This window comes from Dipodomys spectabilis, unplaced genomic scaffold (assembly GCF_019054845.1).
Source record: "Dipodomys spectabilis isolate Male_0828 unplaced genomic scaffold, ASM1905484v1 ptg000095l, whole genome shotgun sequence".
NCBI lineage: Eukaryota > Metazoa > Chordata > Mammalia > Rodentia > Heteromyidae > Dipodomys > Dipodomys spectabilis.
Genome location: NW_024870772.1, coordinates 880,379 through 903,661, shown reverse-complemented (window position 1 = coordinate 903,661; position 23,283 = coordinate 880,379). Strand labels below are relative to the sequence as shown.

Sequence of the window (23,283 nt, the reverse complement as noted above, 5' to 3'; positions counted from 1 at the left end):
CAAAAAGTTAAGACCCTGTTAGGTTTGGGTTGGTACTTAGAGCCAAGTACTGAACTGTACGACAAGGAATAGCTCCTCCTGCCACTCAGCTCCTCCCTTTGCACTTAGGTTTTAATGTTTGACTCTGTGATAGCTTTTTTGTAAGAGGAGGGAAAAACCAGGAAAATCATCGAGTTAAGTCGAGCCCTGACATAGAGAAAAGGCTGAATTACCAAATCCTAGAAGCATCCACCCCCAGACTTCTGGTAGATAGTAGGCCACTATAGTTTAAGCCATTCTGTTATCAGTTCTGTACTTTCCATCCAAAAATACCCCCAAACTACTAACTCTCGTTTGACTTTTCTCCTCCATCCATCTGCCCTTCCCTTCCTTTGCATGTTAGTGCTCAGAAGTTTCACCTTTGACTTCCTTTCTTCTGGTTCTAGTTGCTTCCTCTTTCTGCTTTCTTCCTCCCACTAGGATGTTTCCATTATTCACATTTATTTATAGAACCATAAATATTTATTGAGGGCCCACTATGAGCCAGTTCTTCTTCCATGTTCTAGATAGGTGTATACTAATAAGTAAAATCACCCAGGTCCCCGGACAAAAGAAGGAAAAGTATGTAAGTCTAAAGCTAGGCACCAATAGCCCATGCCTGTAATCTTAGCTACTCGGGAAACTGAGATCTGAGGATCATGGTTCAAAGCCAGCCCAGACAGAAAAGTCATGAGACCTTTATCTCCAGTTAACCACCAAAAAGCTAGATGTGGAGCTGTGGCTCAAATTTGAGCAAAAGTGCTCTGGGATAGCACCTAGGATCTGAGCCCCAGAATTGGCACTAAATAGATGACAGAAAGACAGACAGAAAGGCAGGCAGGCAGATAGATAATGTATGTAATACACCTATACATTATTAGATAGATAAATATGAAATACTGAGAAGGGAGTTGAGAAGGGAGTCTTTGCATATCTTTAGTTTTTTGGATGTTCTTTTTTTTTTTAATCTCTTTTTCATACTGATTGCAGACAGAGTAAACCCTTGGTTTGGGTAGGTATATGGTTCCCAGGAGACAGCTGTTGAGGAAAAACCAATCATGCTCTGTCTGAAGAGTTCAGTACTATGCTGTGAATGCTTGATTCCATTTTTCCCCCATTGTACCATCCAACCTCCAGCAAAGATATGCATCGTTCACAAATCTGAAATTTTCACTTTAACACCCATTTTAAGCCCATTTACTTTTTACCTTTGCTTTCTGGGCATTCTATGCTCTTTAGGAGGCAATTATTTTGTGTGCCAGTCCTGAGGCTTGAACTCAGGGCCTGAGCTTCTTTTTGCTCAAGGCTAGCACTCTACCACTTGAGCCACAGGGCCACTTCCGGCTTTTTCTGTGTATATGGTACTAAGGAATCTAACCCAGAGCTTCACGCATGCTAGGCAAGCACTCTACCACTAAGCCACACTTGTAGCCAAGGTAATTTTTTTTCACAAAATGAAGAGCAAAGAAACACTAGGCAGAAAAAAGAATGGATGGGGTGACAGTGATTAAAGATGCATTGTACTCATAAACTTATGGAATTTTAACCTTTTGTCCAACTACTGGGGGAAAATAAAACTTTTAAAAGAAAAAGAAACAACAGATTACACAATGATTTTAACACAACTGATGATAACTCAGGATGGAATGAGAACATCTCTGCACAAATTTTTTTTGAAATTTCTTTTATTTTTTTTATTATTTTTAACTACATTTGGTCAAATTATATGTAATAAATCCATGAATAAATTATACTTAGTATACCCTCTCTTCAGAGCTTTTTGGTGAAGTTATTTGGATTCAGAAGGTTCTTTTAATTTCATCGTGAGTTATAAGGAGTTAATGCTCTTCTGGGAATTCAGCTAAGTGTATTATCGTAAAGTTTTCTGAAATATGCAAATTGAAGGCTAACTTGTCAGGTGATTAGCTTCTATTGCTTCTATAATGATCCAGAGTAATTTATGTCCTTCCTAATCTCTGAATATTCTGATGTTTTTCTGGTTATCATTTTTTAATGATTTCTAATTTAATTACATTTGATCATTGGATCAAATATGTTAACACATAGTTCAAATTTCTACTCTTTATTGAGTTTGTTGTTATTAAGAGAGGTGTATTAAAAACCTTCCACTGTGGTTATAGATTTGTTTATTGTTGTTCATAGTTCTCTCATGTTGCTTTGTATATTCTGTAGATGTATTATTAGGTACACCCAAGACTGTCACATCACTCCTTAGAATTGAACATTATCTTTATTTCCAAAAATACTTTTTGCCTTAAATTCTATTCTTTCAACAAATTCATATGCATGCATTCACTTACTTCTGGCTAGAATTTTTCTGGTTTATCTTTTCCATCCTTTTAATTTTAATCTTCCTTTCTGCTTTTCAAATGATTCTATAATACTGTTACCACTGCAATGGCCTAATTATAGTTTCAGTTTCCAAAATAAGATTGTTCAGTTTGCAAAAGAAAAAAAAAAAAAAACAGAACTGGCACTTCTGAAATGAGGATTGAGGTTTTGAATATGAAGGGTTTGCTATGGTAAGTCCGTTCTTGTTTTTACAGAGCTCATGGTCTCTGTTGGAGAAACACAATTGTGTGGGTAGCTGCCAGAGCAGGAAGTGGGAGGGTAAGTCCAGGAGAGGTGCTGGGTGGGGGGGTGAGGGGGGCAGGTAGCAATGCTAAGAGTTCATGGGTGTGGCAAATCCAACAGCCTCCAAGCAAATATGAGCAATTAGCATAGCAGAAGTGAGCTGTAGAGGATTTCCTATTCTTCTAGGGGCTGTTATTTGTCATCAGCCAATTGCTACCTTGGTGGAATGTTGCAAATCTCCTGCCAGAGAAACCTGAATTTAGATTTGAGTGTTAAATCCACTGAGTTTGTTTTTTTCAGCTAATTCTTCAATTTTTTTATGTTTTGTTTTGTTTTATTTCTAGGCAAGTCCAATAAATCATGTCTGTTTGTGACCTATATTTAAATCCTCTGCTCCACTGGCAAATCCTGGAAAGGGACTTACACAGCACTGAGAGAAGAGAAGGAAAACAATTGAAGAAGGCCTTTTTTTCTCGTTGCTTTTCCTGCCAAATGTGATAACACCATCCTTTTTGGCAAAGGGGAAGTCTTGAGAAGCATAAGCTTAATTCACACACTCCCTCTCAGGAAAGGGGATTTGAAGATCCTTGGTCTGTAGACAGGTACACACAGCAAGATAAAGTAGCTCAGAGGCAGGCATAGAAAATAAAAAGGAGTAAGAGTGGGCTTCAGAAATGAAGACCCACTGGAAAGTTGCTGCCAACATAAAATTCTGCACTTGCCTGGGGCCCCTGTTGATAGTTTTATCCAAGAGCTAACTTCATACTAACCTCAGTCCAGGTTAGTAGTTTGAAAACCAACTCAGCCTCACCTCTCTTCTAGTTCAGTTGTGTTCTCTTGCCGAGAAAGAAGGATGTGAAAAGAAGGAAAAGACGCCAATCACTGTATTTGATGTCGGTATAATTTGTGGAGGGAAAGGGAAAAAACAAATCGTTTAACTAGGGATACAGGTAGACCCATTGCAACAATGAGATGTACAAGTCGTTATGTCAAAAAACGAACTTTACAACATTGGTGGGGGGGGGAGGATCAGGTGGGGGGGAAGTGGGGAGAGTATGGGAAGGGATGGGAAGGGGAAACAAAGAAGAGGCAACAATGCTTGATAAGAAATGTACTCGTTATCTTGCCCATGTTATTGTAACTCCTCTGTACAATATTCTCACAATAAAAAAAAAAGAAAAAAAAGAAATGTACTATATGAAAGCTTGTCCATAGATGGAATCCTTAATTATCTTGCTGATTTTATCAAATATCTCCAGGAAACCTTGAGAATATATAGTGCCACAGATAAAAGCTGACCCACTGCCTGGCTCAACAGCAAGGTGTGTTTTAGGGGGCAAAATGGGTTCCTACAATGTACAAATCTCTTTTAGGTACAGGTCTATATGTTATTTTATGCTCAAATAGAACTAGAAAGCACTTTGATTTTATAGTGAGAAACCCGAAGCACAAAGACGATAAACGACTTGCCAAGGTCTCAGATTTAATAAGTTTTCGTGTCAGCATTCAAAACAACGTCTCCTGTGTCAAAATCCTGTGTTTTCAACATTATAGCACTTTCTCAGGCTAACAATAAGAGAAGAAACTCAGCTCTAGCAGGCTGATTCTTACAGACTGAGATTCTCACAAAGCGTAGGGGTTAGGAGGGCCTGTGGATGCAGTAGTCACAAAAAGTCTCATGGCTCAATACTCAGATTGTTCTTTCAGAGAAGCTTGTAGTTGTTCTTTAGCCTCTCATTGCCAAAAATTTCTTTTATTAATAAAAGTTACATATAAATCCAGGGCGGATGGCTCACAACTGTAATCCTAACTACTGAAGAGACTGATCTGTAAAGTTCGTTTTCGACATAACGACTTGTACATCTCATTGTTGCAATGGGTCTACCTGTATCCCTACTTAAACGATTTGTTTTTTCCTGTCCCCTTCACAAATTATACCAACCTCAAATACAGTGAAAGCAGGGGTTATACCGTGGGGGAGGGACATACAAAGCAACAAAGAAATAATCTTATAAATGTGTTAGAAACAATTGCATTAAGGAAAACAACATTTGAATACATATCTTAGGGCTCATTTCCTTAACATCACCTTATCTGACCTTTTCTGCTTGACTCAGACATATACTAGATATTGCAAATAAGGGAAACTATGGGGCCTATGTTTCTTTGGGCCTGGCTTACTTCACTTAACATAATTTTTTCCAAGCCTTTCCATTTCTTAACAAATGGGGCAATGTCATTCATTCTGATGGAGGCATAGATGTACAAGTCATTATGTCGAAAACGAACTTTACAACTCGCATGGTGGGGGGGAGGATTGGGTGGGGGGGCGGGAGGAGGATGGGAAAGGATGGGAAGGGGAAACAAAGGAGGAAGCTACAATGCTTGATAAGAAATGTACTCATTATCTTGCCCATGTAATTGTAAATCCTCTGTACAGTATTTTCACAATAAAAAAAAGAATGTTCAAAGGGGTGACATGGATCAAGATGCATTGTGTTCATAAAGTACTTTGTTAAATGGCATCTTCTTTGTACAACTGTTTAAAGACAGTTTTAAAATAAAATTTTATTAATTCCTGGGGAAAAAAAAAAAGAGACTGATCTGAGTATTCCAGTCTGAAGCCAGCCCAGACAGAAAAGTACAGAAAAAGCTACAAGGGGAGCTATGGTTCAAGTGGTAGAGCACTGGTCCTGAGTGAAAAATCTAAGAGACAGTTCCCAGGCCCTGAGTTCAAGCCCCAGTACTGACAATCAATCAATCAATAAAAAAATAGTTATATATGTACAAGAAGATTATCCCAAAATCCAACATCTAAAACTTTTTGAGCACCAACACAATACTGCAGGTAGAAAATTTCACACCTTAACTTCATGTGATGGGTTAATAGTAGTATAGAGTTGGGTTTGGTAGTCCATGCCTGTAATTCTAATTTAGGAGTCAAGATTAGATATATCACAAATCAAGGCCAGCCAGGGCAAAAGTTAGTGAAAACCCAATCAACAAGCCAGTGGCAGTGGTTTATTCCAGCCATCCCAGCTATACAGGAAGCATAAGTAGGGGGCTCATGGTCTGATGTCAGCATTAGGGCAAAGAGTACTAGACCCTATCTGAAAATAAACTAAAACCAAAAGGAGTTGGTGTGGAGTTGCAGAGTGCCTGAGAGGCCCTGAATTCCAAACTCTAGTATTGCCTGAAAAATAAAAATTTTAAAAATAAATTAAGCTGTATTTTTTAACTACTATATAAAATCAACTTTAGGTTACATGTAGAACATATATTTGAAACATAAATCAAGTTCATACTAAGACTTGGTCCCATCCTTTATGCAACTAATTAGGTATACGCAAACATCCCAAAATTATAAAAGGGGCTGGGAAGGTGGCTCAGTGGTAGAGTGCTTGCCTTGCATGCATGAGGCCCTGGGTTTGATTCCTCAGCACCACATAAGCAGAAAAAGCCAGAAGTGGCACTGTGGCTCAAGTGGTAGAGTGCTAGCCTTGAGCTGAAGAGTTGAAGGACAGCGCCCTGACCCAGAGTTCAGGCCCCACGACCAAAACAAAACAAAACAAAACAAAAAAAAAACCTTTAAAATATGAACCATTTCTCAGCCATTCAGACAAAGGCTGCGTACCCTGTACAATGCTTTTCCCAATGGTAAGATACAACATTCTAGGCTTTGTCAGAGGTTTGTGAGGGTCCCCCTTATCAAGTGATCCACTTCTTTCTATCTGATATCTGACTCGCTTTAGCCACCACTGCATTGTATTATTGTTTTATTTACCTCAATCAATATGTACCACGGTGCCTTGAGATAACTAACCCAAGGGAAAATAAAAACGTGAAAACTGCCAGGCACTGGTGGCTCACGCCTGTAATCCTAGCTACTCAGGAGGCTGAGATCTGAGGATCGTGGTTCAAAGCCAGCCCAGGCAGGAAAGACATGAGACTGCTATCCCCAATAAACCACCAGAAAACCAGAAGTGGCACTGTAGCTCAAGTGGTAGAGTGCTCGCCTTGAGCTGAAGAGCTGAGGAACAGTGCCCAGGCCCAGAGTTCAAGACCCACAGCTGACAAAAAAAAAAAAAAAGTTAATTTAGGCTGGGAAGGTGGCTCAGTGGTAGAGTGCTTGCCTTGCATGCATGAGGCCCTGGGTTCGATTCCTCAGCACAACATAAGCAAAAAGAAAAAAACAAAAACAAAAAAAAAGTGAAAACTGCAAACTCCTAGGAACTTGTCCACAAATAAAACAAGGTTTATGTAGATTTCTTCTACAAACAACCCCCAAACTATCTTTGATGAGTTCTCTCATTTCTATCAGGAAGATATTTGAGAAAACAGAATTAGTCAACGTTTAAGAATTCACTGTTTTTAAGAATTCACAGTTTTTATTGGGAAATAATAAGTCTCAAAAAAAACCCACTTGCTTTTTGATATGTTTTGGCAAACACATAGCCACACACAGCAAACATTGAAATTTTCTGTGGGGGGGATAAAACACATTTCAGTTTCTCCAATTTAATTATAAAATTCTGACTGTCCTCTATAGGAAGCAGTAATTGCTTTGGATGAGGAAGTCAATGATTATAAAAAGTGGTTTTTTTTGGCTTTTTAACAGGAAAAAAAATCATGAACTACTTTTTTGAAGAACAATTTTTAATCGCCAGAAAAAAATCTTTTCTTTCATATATCGGAGACCTTTGGCTGAACCTCAAACTCTATTAGCTTTTCCAGAATATTTCACTGAGCACTACAACTTGTGTAGTTCTCACAGGGGTCCCCATTATCTTCAGTGACACCTATGGTACAGTGTCATATAACTCACAAGCTGACCCCAGAGAGGCACAGCTCAATGGTGGCCGAGGAAGCTGGCTGATGACTGCCAGTATTCGGCTATCAATTGAACGGAGTAAGGATGATCCTACTTCAGCCCAGAACCTCAATAGTTCATCATTCACTCCAATAGCCATTGTCATTCCAATCTATAGTACCTTGTAGCACACTATTTTGTGGTAGTAGAGTACAGTGATTTCTCGTGGGAGAAGAAAAAAGAAAAAATGGGAAATGATAAATATTTGTTATGGAGCAGAGGATATTCTCTCTCTTTCCTGAAATACTGAGTCTTCTAGGCTACTTATTTGTGTGTTTTGGTTTATGTTTGGGGACAATTCATCTATCCTATTGATCCCCACTTTCCCAAGGAGAGAAGAATCATGATACATGGATTGTCAATGAGACATCTGCTAAAAAAAATTAAATGGACATTTCTAGAAGAAAATAACATTGGCCTATTAGAACCATGAATTCTATAAGTTGCCTGCCCAAGAACAATGGAATAAAGATGAACTTAGTTCCTGTGACTGCTATAACAAATTACCACAAACATGATGGCTTAAACATTAGAAATGAATTTTCATATAATCCTAACATCAGATGTCAAGAATGGGTTCAGCTATGCTGAGAGTAAGGTATTGGCAGGGCTTGGATTTCATTTCTTCTTACAGCATTTAATGACTTCTGTATTCTTTGATTTATGGCCACATTTCTCCAAATTCTGTCTCATAGTCTGGCCTCACAGTCCTGGCTTTCTCCTGCTCTGTCAAATCCCCCTGTGTGTCTCTCTTGAAGGACATTTTTGTGATCGCATTTAAAGCTCACCTAGGTAATCCAGAATTATCTTCTCATCTCAAAATTCTCAATTTGATGAGCATCTATCTGCAAAGGTAACTTTGTCACATGGTCTCAGATTCCAAGAATTAGGATGTAGAGCCTTAGGGATGGGGAACATTTTTTTCCTCTATCAAACAAACTAAATTCAAGAATTTGAAGATACACTAAAAGTTGATGAAAAGAAACCTGAGTTTTACACAGCCTGACAGGCCTTCTTCATGCTATGGCTACATGATGGCCAGATGCTTATAACGAGGCTCTGTCACAAGGACATTTATGCCTGATAGAAGTATCTGCCTTCAAGCAATCCTTGACAATTAAGAATCTGATTGCCAATCATCCATGGTAGTGAATGGCAGTAATCCCAGCTACTCAGAAGATGGAGGCAGGAAGATCAGGAATTTGATGCCAGCCCAGGCATCTTTACTGAGACACTATCTCAAAACACAATGAAATGAAAACAAGTGGTACAGCATACGCACAAAGCCCTAAATTCAATCCCAGTAAATTCCAGCCAAGCCCAAACTGATTTCCTCATGTTTGTGAGATAACGGAGATATTTATAGTGGGAAAGGATAATATTGTTATCTGATGCAGAAATCAGACAAACATGTTTTTCTGACTACACTACAGGGCAAAGTATGTCACCTCCTGAGTTACCAGGAGACCAGTTTGTTTGTTTTTTTAAGTATGCACAGCATATTGTCACTGAAACCAACATTTACAAATCAGAAGACAGTGCTTATTTCAAAAATCGAGGCTCTGGGGAAATATCTGGCCGGATTTTAGGTTCCTGGTGCTTAGCTCTGGGCTGCTAAGGTATGTAAATGATCGCATCCAGAGGCACAGCTGCTGTATGGTGAAATGTGCTGATGAAACCGAATTGAGATTCTAGAGAACACAAATCAAATTGCAAGCAAAATTACCGAGACACACCAGCCCTCCTTTGAAGCATTATAGACCAAGCCAAGAAAAATGACTAATGGGTAATAATACATAGTCCGGACAGGAATCATAAGCTAGGAAGGAAGTTGCATGTAAAATAATAATAAAGAATATTAACTTGCTAGCAGGCCCTGCCAGTGACAAATGAAATCGGGACAGATTCTTACCACCAGCTACTCACTCACTCCCTTGAAAGGGTCCCAGATAGTTGCAGATGTGGGTGCCTTCACTCTGAGTGTGTGTGTGTGTGTATGTGTGCATGTGTGTATATCATCTCTGGTCTACAAGATGACAGTAATGCCTGTCTCCAAGTGTGACAATCAAACATCACCAGACATTGCCACATGAAAACAGGAAAGATTTCCCCTTCTATCCTTTTGAGAACTCTATTTGTATGTCAAAATCTCTCACACTTTTTCAATTGGGGTTGGTTCTTTTACATAAATATATATGTATAAACAGAAACACATAAAAATACATATGGATAAACATATATTTCCCAGTTTCAATCTTTATCCAAGTTTACATTCCTTTACTCTAAAGTATCTTCTCTCTCCTGAGCTGGCAATCTTTAGCTGTGAGTCAGCTTCACAAAGGATGCCAATCTCAAAGCAGCTGAGACGTTGTTATGACAGCAAAACCATCCTTAATCCTCCTCCCATGGCTGATGAACCTTGGGAGCAATCTCTACATCTTCCAGATAAAACTTTCAGTCCATGCTGAAGCTATATATTCTAAAATTTCCTTTAAAATACTATTGTGGGTGCAGAGGAGAAGATGGAGAGAATATGACTGAGTAGAAGGAATAATTTGTTCTATACCTCAGTAGGGTAATAACAGTTGACAGCAATAAACTGTATATCTGAAATGGCTGGTAGACAATACTTTGAATGCTTCCAACTCAGAGAAATGATGACTGTTTGAACTGATTTGCCCATTATCCTGATAGGGTCATTATACATGAATACATGTGTAAATACCATACCCCATAAGTATGTATAATCATTATGTGTTAATTACTATAATATATATTTTAAAATACTCCAGCTGTGATTTCTGCATCATTTACCTTTGTTTCAAAAAATACTAGTCTCATGCTATAAATCCTTAAAAAAAAAAACAAAATTAATTTATAAAACAATGAGAATGGAAAGAACATAGACTAAGACCTTTCTTAACATTAGAAATGCTAACTTGGTTTCTGAGCCTAAATATCAATTTTTACCCAATAACCAATTGTTCCTTCCTTCCTCTGACTTGTGAAATGGGAGTTACAGTGTCTTGCAAAGCCCTTTGAAAATCCAAATTGGGTGGAATTTCATTTCAATTCAAATTGAGTACCAAGTCTTAATTATTTGAGCTAATGGAGAGGGACGAAGCACCAAAAATAGAAAATTCATATAATGCAAATTTAAGCAAATACTGACATGTACACATATTCTCAATTTTTCAGAAATTAGGTTACTGAAAGTTAGTAGACTCATTTGTTGTATGATTTATAACTCTCCCAAATGATGAATTGCTGTTAGGTTTGAGCATTATGTTACTGGCAGAGTACAACTAGGGAGGTGACTCTGCATACTTCCTCATTACCACTGAGGTCATTTCAAAGTCAACCTTTTGTGGGAGAATGTTTACACAAGAATTACTCTTTTTATAATTTTCTGCATTCTTTGTGCTATTATCATTAAAACCCTACTCTTGTTCTTATAGGAAAATACATGTAACCTAAGGTTTACCCTTTGTACTATTTGAAGTATATAGTTCTATAGAAAAATGTAGATTCATATTGCTGTGTGAACTTCACCCTTATATCTCACCTGAAGTTTTTTTAATTATTTTTTTTACTGTCTTAGAGTAGTTGGTTAAAGGGGTTTCCATTCAACATGTTGATTTGTGAGTACAAAGTACCATGATCAACGTCACCCCACCAGAAATTGATTTTTCTAATATCAACAAGTAACTCTTCCTTTCTGCTAAACATCACCTTAAACTGATTTCCTGTAGTCTTACAGAAATAAATGTTAAGTCTCTCAAAACGATTGTCTTGAAGCACAGTGTTTTGTGTAGCTGTATTAATATTCTTATATTTAACAAGCATTGTTTTTCCATAGTTATTTTTTATATGTTCCCATTAATCAGTGCACAGCCACCTCAATCTTCACCTATTCCCCTTTCAACAGCCCTAAAGAATGGTGTCCAAACAGCCTCTGGTCATCTTGAACAGTACACAAAGTACAGAGGGGTTGATAAAACCAGAATGATTTTATATCTGGAAAGTGAAAAATTGTCTCAACAAATAAACCTTATTTTGTTTGAAAAGATAACATATTCATTGAAGGATAGTACAATAACAATAGACACACACACACACACACACACACACACACAAACACACACACACACAGAAAGATTTCCTCATAGCTCATCATGAAATGTGTAGGGTGACCCTGTCCAAAAAGAAATATACTCATTACCTGGTTTAAATAACTGCAATCCCTCTATAATAACAATTTAAAATTTAAAAATGTGTGATTATTATGGTGGAAAAAAGTTAGAACCCATCTGAAAAATAAGTAAGGCAAAAGGAATAGGGTATGAATCAAGCAGTAGAACACAAGTATAAGGCCTTGAGTTCAAACCCCATACTAGCCCACATCAAAAAAAAAGAAAAAAGAAAGAAAACATTCAAGGCTAAAGTAAGCTCTTTCCAACCATTGGGTGCCAAAACACCCAAAAGTATAGTTTGCAGTTTGCTTTCCTTTTCTTTTTTTTTCTTTTTCTTTTTTGGGTTATCCAGCTTGAATTCAGGGCCTAGGCACTGTCCCTGGGCTTTTTAGCTCAAGGCTAGCTTGTGCTTTACCACTTGGAGTCATAGCTTTACTTCTAGGTTTTTGGTGATAATTTGGAGATAAGTCTCTCAGATTTGTCTCTCCCAGCTGGCTTTGAACTACAATCCACATATCTCACCCTCCTGAGTAGCTAGGATTACTGGTGTGAGCCACTAGCATCCAGCTTTTTAATTCACTGTTTAAAACTAGGGAGCAAAGCTTTTAACTCTGTACCTGACAGCAATTTATGGAAAGACCTTGTACTCTGAAGGTACATAGTTCTAAGCAGAGAAAAAAAAAACCAACACACTTTCACTATTGTAAAGTCAGAACATCATTGTACAGATCAATTTTTAAAAGTCCTTGCAACTGTCATTTTTTTAAAAAAAACCCACAGCTCTCACCAGAGAACATTTGGAACAGGATACTCTTGCATTTCAGAGAGGTCAGATTTCTTTCCTACAACTCTTAGAGGCGCCTCTTGAAATGTCCCAGTTAAGATTTGCAAAATTGTACCAAATAATAGCCCCAGAGGAAAAGTTAGAATGTGGCTGTCAGTGAACTTGACTTCCATCACATAATGTCTGTCAAGCATTTTCCACATTAGCCAGAAATTCACATGGGGCTTGGGAACAGCTTTTACCTAACTATTGAGAAAAATAAATAAATCAGGTCCCCTTTTAATCTCTGTTACTTTCAAATCAGGTAAAAAGGACAGACCTTTTTAAGCATTTATGAAACTATAGTTAGGATTGCTCAAAAATATACATATATATTGCTAAAATATATATGTGTGTAGCTCATATATTACTCAAATATATCATATTTGAACAATTATAACTGAAAATATATTTATTATATATAACTTATACATTACATAAATAATATATAAATTGCATATAATTCATAATGTGTAAAGAGGGCTTATTGACTTTTGTTAGTGTGATGTGTTACAGATTGGCAAATTTTAAGTTTTTTTCCCTAACGGATAAAAGAAATGAATTAGCACAAACAGTTATTAATTTATTCAACAAGTTTTTATTAATGATCTATGACATGCTATATACACTGTGTTAAAACCTGGAGCAAAAATAAAATAAGCTTTTCTCCCCGTTTATAAATAAGTGGGCAAATGGTTGTCAAAATGAGTGAAGGGCCAGCTAAAATCACTATATAGAGGCAAGCAACCCAAGTTACAAATGAAGCAAAATCCTTAGTTTTGTTTCCCTGGTTTTATTCAAAATGCTAGGGTTGTATTCAATGCTTGCCAAAGAAGACAGAGTAAGGAAGAGCAAGAAACTGTTTCCATTGCTTTTATCTTTCTGCATATGAAAAAATTACAGCATGTTCTGATTTTTTATTCTATTTTTCCTTTATCCACCCAAAAAGGAAAATGAAACATAAAAAATTCATGGGGACTAAATGTTAAATAACTTGTGAAATGTTGTCAGATGCTATTACAAAGAACTCCAATGAATTTCTATAAGTTCTAATAATTACAAAAAACCATTTTATTGGCTAGTTGGCCATGTTACTCTCTGTGAAGGTAATAAGGAATGTATGATGGCTCCTCTAGACTTCATACATTCCTAAAAACCAAGTATTGGTGCCAGCTCATGGAAAACATCTCAGATAAAAATGGAAAGAAGAGCAAGGCACAGGTGGCTTACTCTGTAATCCTAGCTTCTCAAGAGGCTAAGATTTGAGGATCACAGTGTAAAGCCAGCTAGAACAGAAAAGTCCCTATGAGATTCTTATATACAATTAACCAACAGAAAACTAGAAGTCGAGCTGTGGATCAAATTAGTAGAGTGCTAGCCTTAAGCAAAAAAAGCTCAGCACCCAGACCCTGAGTTAAGCCCCACAACCAACAAAGAAAAAAAAGGAAAGAAGTTAGAAATAGAGAAGTCTTGTCTTCAATATGAAAGCTATGTAAAATTTCATACTTACATACAAATGACTGAAAGTTACTTCATACCATCACTATCACCACCTTCTAGAACTTCTAAATGCATTCCATTACATATCCTCCTCCACCTACGGAGGAGGTAATGTCCCAATAAACCCATTGTAAATTGAAAATATGGTGAGTCAAAAAAACATTTTTTAGCTTTTTTATCAACTTTAAGTAGTTGTACTAATGAGTTGACATTTAACAAAATTTCTGAATACAATGGCTCTTGATCAGTATCATCCTCTGAACATTTTCGCCCACCCCTCCCCTACCCACTCCTTTCCACACTCTTCTGAATTTTGTAGGCTATACATTGAATTCTTCCCGTCTTTTCCTCTTCATTCATCTACCCGTCCCCTTAACCTCACCTCGCCTCTTTCAAATACCTGCTTCCTAGTGTATTTTTTATTTATACTTAAAGATGATGTACAGAGGGGTTGTAGTTACATGCAGGTAATGAGTACATTTCTCTTTGCGCAGTATCACCCCTTCTCTCGCTCTCTCCAAATTTTTCCTCCCATCCCCACCCACGTGTTTTGTTTTCAACATAGTGTCTAGTGAGTACTCCTGCTGCATTTGTTCACCCTTTGTCCTGCCATTTCTGTGCATTGAACTTTGACTCCATCTTTCTAAATAATTACACTATTTGAGTTCTCCCTTGCAAGGGACACATATTTTCCTTTATATGTGGAAGCTAGATTTAGCTTATAAACTTATAAGTGAATATGTTGGGTGGTATGCAAGTATATACAAAAATTCACTGAATCTTTCTGACTTACCAAATGTCATAGCTCAGTCTCTCAGTGCAGTGCAGACTCAACCATAGAGTCATCCAATGACTTACTGGGCGCCATGGCTCATACACTGTCCTGAATCTCGAGACAGTACATGCTACTGCATACCACCAGGTCAGGGGAAGATGCGAGTTTAACACTGAGTAGGATGGCTAGAGGGGCTGTGGGCAGGAGAACTTGAGTCCATGCCAGCTTTGGGGCTGCAGGAGAATACCAAAACCTATCCAAACAATAACTAAAATTAAAAGGATGGGATGTGGCTCAAGTGACGGAGCACTTGCCTAGCAAAATGTGTCAGGGTCTCACTGCTGCCAAAGGAAAAAAGAAAGCAAAATTCAAGGAATGATTTCTAGTGAAAGTATATTTTTATCTGTACCATCCTAAAATCAAAAATCGTATTTTAAAACAATTATAAGGCTAAGACTTCAGTTTTTCCAAAGTCTCTGAAGAAGGAATATATATACCTAGATGATTTCTGTCTTAACATTACTTCATACAAAAATACTGGGACTGGGGTATGACTCAAGTGGTAGAGTACCTGCCTAACAAACATAAAACCCTGAGTTCAGACCCTAGTATCCCTTCTCCCCTCCCAAAGCTAGATTCAGGTATATAGACATATAAATAAAAGGACTTTCAATACAGTATTCTTTGATATAGAACTGAAAAACCCTGGAGACCTAAGTACCTATTCATAAAGGTAAAACAAATGACTGATAAAACAAATGATAGTACATTTAAGCAATGGTCTATCATGCAAAATGTCATGGAGCTATCAAATAAAATGTAGTAGACTAGAGCACTAGCACTTGAGCTGAAAAACTGAGGGAGAGCGCCCTGGCCCAGAGTTCAAGCCCCACAACCGACAAAAACAAAAACAAAAACAAGTAGTGGATAGCTCATTGATACATGTACATGTATTGCAAGTCTTAGGCATATGGTTAAAACAAGAGGGTAAAGCATAAACTAGTCATAATTCCTACTGAGTAGAGAAAGGGGGAATATGTATACATGTGTATATAAAGTCTATAAAGACACAGCAGGACTATAGGGAAAACTAGGGACTAAGAGGGACATTTCAAAATATAAATATGTGTTCTCATATGCACAAAACAAAAGCTATCCGGAGGAAGTACAGGCAAAAGAAAAGAGGAAGGGCGATGTCTGGCTCATTCTACTGGACCAACGGCCAGCTTCCTGTGCCATAACCCAGCAGTCTCTGGTTTCTGTGATTTCCCAACCTCAGTACCAGTGTTCTCTTTGTAAACAAGGAACTACAGACTGAAGATCATGCAGTAGAACTCCTATAGCAAAAAGGTAGAAACTGTCCAAATGCTCCTTAGAGCTAAACTTCATGAAGCGTATTTTTAATTAGGAGTTTACCTGACAGCTTCTGTTTTGGTGTCCTTCAACACTTTATGAGGTCACTTTTAGTTATATTCCCAGTGTGCCTATATTCACCCATATTCTTGATAATGGCTGCAAAGCCTGAGGTCAAAGGAAAGATTTGTGCAGGATGTTTCTTCCACAATGACTGTAAATTGCTTTATGTGTTCTTGATAATAAACTCTTGGGAAAGGACCTATTCATGCCTAGTCCAGCTGGCCAATTATTTGGTCAAGAGATAATGTTCATCATTAGTCCCACAACAATTTGGAAAGCATTCCCAGTATTTAGATAACTCTTTTAATTGAAATTAGACCAGCATTTCCACCAAACCATAGCAAGGAGACCAGAGGAATTATTAAAGGAGTGATGTTTTATTTTTTTAGTGTTTAATAGAATACATAATGAGTCACATAATCAATGATTCATTACTTCACACACAGGGAGGGAAACAGTATTGAATATTTCTCTTGTACAACCAGTTGTGAACAGGGAGAGCAAAACTAGAGCATTTATATGGCTAAAGGAATTCTCACTGTTTAGGCACCTATGAAAAGACTTCATCACCATGTTTTTTGTTTATAATAGGGAGTATCTTCTTGCCTTTGTGTTTCACTAGAAATGTCTGATATCTTTCCTCTATCTTTGTGTTTTGAGAAAATGGCTCAGTGATATCTATCACTTAGCAAATAACATTTGCAAGTTTCAGAATCCCAGATAGTGCTGTGGGAATCTTACATTATTTAACAAATAAAAATTTTTCAGATGCCCAGAAAAATTTAAACAACATATAATTTACACGTTAAAAATTCACATCCATTATAAATGCCTTAACCCTTTGTCATTCGATGGTTAGTAATGGTGGTAATTAGTTACTTTGCATTATTCATATTCAATATTTGTAGCAAAATGTACCTGACTATAAATTCACAAAGACAGTTGTACAATTATTTATATTACAATTAATGTCTACATATTTCAAAACACATTTAGGATTTTTAAAATAAAAATTTGGCTTGGAAAAAAAAAAATCACAGAGTATTTAAGTGGCAAGGAATCTTGGTCAACTAGTCCTTCTTCTTACCATGAAAGGTTATAATCTAATGTAGATATGTGCTTGAATTTCTTCAGTCTAAGTTTTAGAGACTCCAGTAAAGAATCTAAATCCTCAAGTTTTAATATATTTATTTTCCTTTAATACTTCAACATATTTACTGTCCCAAAATTTAAAAAGAAAAGTTGGCTACAACATAACTTGTTTCTGGCTATAAGAAAAACCTGTTTCAGGTATAAGGGTCTTGGGAAAGTCATTTCTCAAGAGACAGCATTGGATAATCTTTTTAAACTTCAGGTTTGAAATGATTCTTAATAAGGAAAAACAAGAGAAGAAAAACCCAAACAGAATAGTCACTCCAATAGGTTTACAATAAAAATACTCAGTTTAAGGTTTTAAAAACTTAAGTCAATTGTGTAAAGTACTTGCTATTTATATTACAGAAGAAATTCCTAAGGAGTTCAACAACCCCAGTCAAAGCTTTGCTAAATGTCTGCATTACAATTTACCACTTTTTGTAAGAATACAAAATGATTTTAATATTAGGCTGGAATTTACCATAATTTGAAGAGTAGAAAAATTTTCAAAGCTTCATCTTAGATGGCTTTAATTTAGTAACATTCCATGGAAAATTCCAATAAAAACTGTAATATGCAACAAGCACTGCCCATTTGATATTTGCACATTATGAATTTCCTAAGACAATTTTATCTAGTATTATAAGTATTCACTGCTGTTTTTTTAAAATCCAAATAAGAAACACAAAAATAAAAATAGTATTGTTAGGGAAAATTCTTTAGTCTTATACTTCAAGGAATACTTTCAACATTATTTAAAAAATTAGAATGTGATTCATAGTCATGTACCAAACATAGGTTAAATACTTGATGCAAAAACATGGAACATGATAGCTCTTTTTTTATCACCACAGTCAATGATTCTGTCTACAAAACTAACTGTCTAACATCACTCAGTTATATTTATGAACATCAAATTGGTAATTGGCGCAACGTATGCAAATGCTTGCTTCTCTGAGTCAGATTAAAGCAGTCATACTCATCTGCATAGTTTCCACATTCTGCCATGATATTTGAATGGTGCTTTAGGGGGAGCTCATTCAATGGGACCCTATTAAGCATCCTATCCAAGCTCCCAGATGATCACCAACACTCCAGTTCATTCTGTAGACCTTAAATGCACATGGAAAGGAAGGGATCCAAAAGGCCCAGGCCAAGGGAACTTAATTCAGTTATACTCTGTTCTCCATGGAAAAGGAGTTGCCTTGTCATTATGTGGGGTTTAAAGTAGGAAGTTCTGATGTGTTCACTTCAAGAGCAGAAAGAACAATCATTTGTAAAAAGAAGTCAGTTTATGCTGCCCCAAACATTAGATTCTTTAAAGGAATCTATGGGATGCAGGAAGGAAAGGGCAGAGGTTGGAGGAGTAGAAAGATGACTATTACAGGATAGAATAGTTAGGCTCAAAGTTACACAAAATACAATTCATAACACGAGTAGCAGAGACAAAATTTTAGCCTCCTAACTCTTGGACATGTGCAGATTTGAGGAGGGAAGTCTTGCCATTTGTCAATGTTTCTGATCTGTCCTAAAGACAATCATTTGCTTTTTCATTGAGCAATCTAACAAAATGCCATAGGAGAGACACCCTATGTGACACTCACTCTAGGCCGGTGAACAAGAATACTAAATCATTTCAGGCTTGACTTGTAAGTTAAAGGAACACAACCCTCCTGGAATTCTGCATTTATTTCCCTTAAAATTACAGTGTTTGTACATAAAGCTAACTTTTCTAAAAAAATAACTGAAATAAAGAGCTTAAACTTTTCTTCCCAACTAAAATGAAAAAATACTAGCGGAATAAAAATGCAGGTGCCTTGATTTTAGATAAGACAGTTAATGGCCCTATTATTAGTATACAATACTCCAGGGGGAAAAAAGTATAAAGCAAACTCAGGATTACAATTATGTATTTTTCCTGGCCCAAATTCACCATAGACAAGGATATATGAAACTCACCAAAAGCTTAATATACACACCAGCCAATGCAAGTTTTCAGAGGGAGGTTATATAGGAAATGTTATAGTATTAGTGAGTGACTTAAAAAACTAAATGATTCATGTAAAATGTTTATATATGGTATATACAGCTTAGATCACATGAGTCTATGAATGAAACTGTCCCACTTCCTAAAATCTGTCATGGACATAGCAAGATACAGTACAAGATTTGTTTTAAAAACGAACGAGAAAATAGCACTAATTTAAACACTGAAGACGACTCTTACAAATTCTTTAAAAACATATTTCAGAGAAAGATGCAAAAACAAACGAAGAGATAGAAAGGCTTCTCCGTCATCGCAGAATTCCCAAGGATGCCTCACAGAAAGAAGCATGAGGAATCGGCCATTCCTCATCACTTATGGTGAACATAGGGTACACACTGGGAGTTCATTCCACACGAGAGTAAAGGCATAAGGCAACCAGGTCTCCTATTTCTGTTGCTTTTCCCTAAAACACCATTTTATTGCTCTGCTCACATTTAAGTACTTATTTTGCCTTCATTTAAAAAATGTTCCATTTTACATATAGATAGATAGACGGGCAGCCCTCCGTGGTTAAATTTCTATGTAGCTCTATCCATTTTAACGTCAAACTGCATGAAGGAAATGACATTGTTAGCTTTTATGGGCGGCGGGGGTGTGGGAGGAGTTGTTTGTTTTAGGTCGGCTCAGCAGTAAGGATTTGCTGGGCTTGAAGACAATAAGGATTTTTCAGTAAGATTTTCCTTCTAAAGAACCAAAATTGAACTAACTCTGCTTACCTAACAGATTCTAAAATCAGGATTTATAGCCAATAAAGTAAAAGTTGAAAAACTAAAATCTGACTGAGTAATGCTTTGGTTGGGTTATATAAGTAGTCACAAGAAAAGTTTAGGGACTCAAAACTGTTTTTTAACTGGGATCTGTCACTAATATTGATTAAAATGCAAATTTGCAGTAACTTTGCTATTTAAATGCTCATGTACTCAAATGGATGGTACACACTTTCAACTTCCAAATAATACATGGGTTATGTCTACTGTTCCCTCCCCATCTTTCCTCCCTCCTCTTCTCCCTCCCGCCCCGCCCCAACCAAGTCCTAGATCTAATTGGCTGTACCATCCTACTGCCCACCAAACGACGTGCACTACTACCCAGCTCCATTGAAATCACTGCCAGGTGACTTCTGGCGGCCCCTGGCGATCTGGGCCGCCTCGCTCCTTGGGAGACAGCAGCATCCTTTCTCTCTCTGGACCTCCAAGGCTGCCGTATTAATCAATGCAACCCAGACCTCCCTGGACAGGAGGGAGTAGCAAGTTTAAGCTACAGACAAAGCTTTATTCCAGGCTGGAAAAAAAGGATAAGATCGTTCACAGTGCTGGCTCTAGTCCAATACTGTAACTTTTCGAAACTTTACAGTCACTGACTGCACTGCCCTCCACGGGGGTCTTAATTCAAGCATCAGTCTTCCAATCAGTCTGCGAAAACTCTCCTTGAATGAAGATCAGAAAGGTTAACCACCTCCTAAGCCCCTCACCACCCCCTCCCCGCCTCAGTGTTATCAGTTCTGATCTCTTAAACCTGAAAGGAGTCCAAAGGACTTCAGAAGAGAATCTTCTGTACACTAATCAGGCTCTGAACAATTCAGTCCTTGCCAGGTGCTTGGTGCTTTTGCGCCCACGCTGCCCGCTTGGATCCACGCGGAAGTACCCCGGCCCCGCGGGGTGGAGGGCGCGTGGGTGGAGGGCCACGTTCCAATACTCTTGGTTAGTTAGCCGGGTCCACGGACGAAGAAGCCCAGAGGATGTGTGGCTGCAGTCTGAAGAAGGGGAGCTGACGGTTCTGGAGGAACTAGTGAGGGGATGGGGGGGGGGGGGCGGGGAACGGGGGAAACCGGGGAGAGGGGGCAGGGGCTGGGGATCGATCATCCTCTCCCCCGCGTGGAGCCGGGGCAGTGGGCGCGGGAGCGGCGTGGGGACCCGGGGCGCTCACTACTCCCTGCAGAAGACGTACTCGGTGTAGCTGGTCCAGATCTTGTCCTCGCTCTGGTCGGTGCTGCCTGCGAAGGCGCAGGTGCCCGTGGAGCTGCACGCCACCATGTGGAAGCCCGATTCGGACAGCTTGTCGAAGGCCTGCTCCAGGAAGTTGAACTTGAGGTAATAGCGCGAGGTGTAGCGCTCGGGGGGCCGATCGGGGTCCCGGCTCTCGTTCAGGGTGTCCCCGAACACCTCCTTGGCCAGCGAGGTCTTGCCGCACACGGTGATGCGCGCCACCCGCCGGAACTTGGCGTCCGCCTGCGCGTCCCGCCCGATGGTGTAGGAGCCGCGGTAGCCGATGGTGATGTAGCCCGATCGCCGGCTGCCGTCCAAGGACTGGGACGGCGTGAGCAGCGGGCCCGCCGCGCCCCCGGACGGGCTGCGGCTGGCCAGCTCCAGCGTGGGGGACGGCGCTCCGGCCGAGGCGCCCTCCTGCGGCTCCGGCTCCCCGTAGCCCAGCGGCAGCAGCTCGTCGCCCAGGGAGCCCTCCTTGTGCACCCCGCGCCGGGAGTGCGGCGGCGGCGGCCCGGGGCCGGGTTGCTGGGGCGCCCCGAGGCGGCGCACCAGCTCGGGCAGCTCGAAGTACTCGGCCTCGCGCTGCAGCCGGCTGCGCTCCGGGAAGTAATCGGGCAGCACGAGCTGCAAGTCCCGCAGGTAATCCAGGATGTAGCGGAAGAGGAAGCCGTCCCGGTCCAGAAAGAAGCGGCCTTTGCTGTCCCGGGCCAGCTCCTGCGGCTGCTGCTGCGTGAACATCCGCCAGAGCAGGGACTCGGGCACCGACACCACGGTGCAGCGCCGGGTCACATACACCTGGCCCCCCACGTTCAGCTCCACGATGTCGGGGAAGAGCGGCGGCTCCGCGGAGGACGACGAGGAGCCGCTGCCGCCCCCGCCGCCGCCCCCGTTGGGTAATCCTCGAGTGCTGTCCGCCAGAGCCATGGCCAAGAAGTGCTCGGGTTGAGCCGGCGGCGGGGACGCACGGCGCTGGCCGCGCTCAGGAGCCGCGGCGCCGGGACGCTCGCTCAGCCCTGCACCCCGGCCGCGGCAGCCAGCCGAGAGCTACGCGGTGTGAGCGCGCCGCTGCCGCCGCCGCCGCCGCTGCTGCCTCCACCGCCACCGCCGGGCGCCCCCCGCGAGCCCCGTGCCACGCACCCGCCTCGCCCGCGTGCTCCAGGCGAGTGCCGGGTCGCGGCCCGCACCGCGCTTAAGTAGAGCCGCCCCGCTCGGGCGCCCGCCGCGGCGCGCAGGAGGCGTGGGCGGCCCGGAGCTGCGGAGCGGAGCCCGGCTCCCCCCGGGCGGGGGCGAGGAGGGAGGAGGAGGAGGGGGAGGGGGAGGAGAGGGGGAGGGAACCCAGACTCGATTTGCATCTTAAACGCTGACGCGGCTCGGGGCTGCTGGCTCCACCCCGGCTGGCGCTCTGGGGCGGGGGGATGGGGGGAGTGAGCGACCTGGGTCCCCCCCCCCCACTCGCTGCTGGTCCCCTCCCCGCGCTCCCGCCCAACTTTCTCTCTCTTCTGCCACAGGCTGTCTCTCAAGATCGTGGAGTTACGGAGGGGCGGCCTGGGCTCCCCAGCCCCGCTCAGCGCCGGCACTCTAGGAAGGGGGACGTAAACTTTCTGTACACCCCCTCCCCGCCACCGGCGGAGCGGAAATGCGGGGCCGGCCGCCGCGCCCGGGACCTGGCTTTGGCGCTGCGGTGAGTGGACCGGGTCCCTCCGTACTGGAAAGTTTTCTAAACCAATCAAGAAACCCTAGAGGGGCCGAGAGGCTCTGGAGTCCCGAGGCTGCCAAATGTTCTTGTTGCTGCCGCGATCGTCTAGGGAAAAAACGAAGTCCCTAGAATCAAAACGCTATCCTCCGTGTCGGGCCTAGGGCGCTCTCCGCTAGCTCATTCTCTGGGTGTGGATTCTGGTCCCGAGACCTCACAATAGGAAGCAGTGGG

General features: G+C 40.6%; 1 protein-coding gene across 1 annotated transcript; it reads right to left on the bottom strand.

Annotated features, from left to right (window-relative positions):
• Positions 1-16,546: 16,546 nt before the first annotated feature.
• On the bottom strand, positions 16,547-22,451 carry Kctd12 (potassium channel tetramerization domain containing 12). The gene has a single exon (XM_042685358.1). The coding sequence runs from the start codon at positions 22,278-22,280 to the stop codon at positions 21,297-21,299; it is 984 nt and encodes a 327-aa protein (XP_042541292.1). The 5' UTR covers positions 22,281-22,451; the 3' UTR covers positions 16,547-21,296.
• Positions 22,452-23,283: the final 832 nt, after the last annotated feature.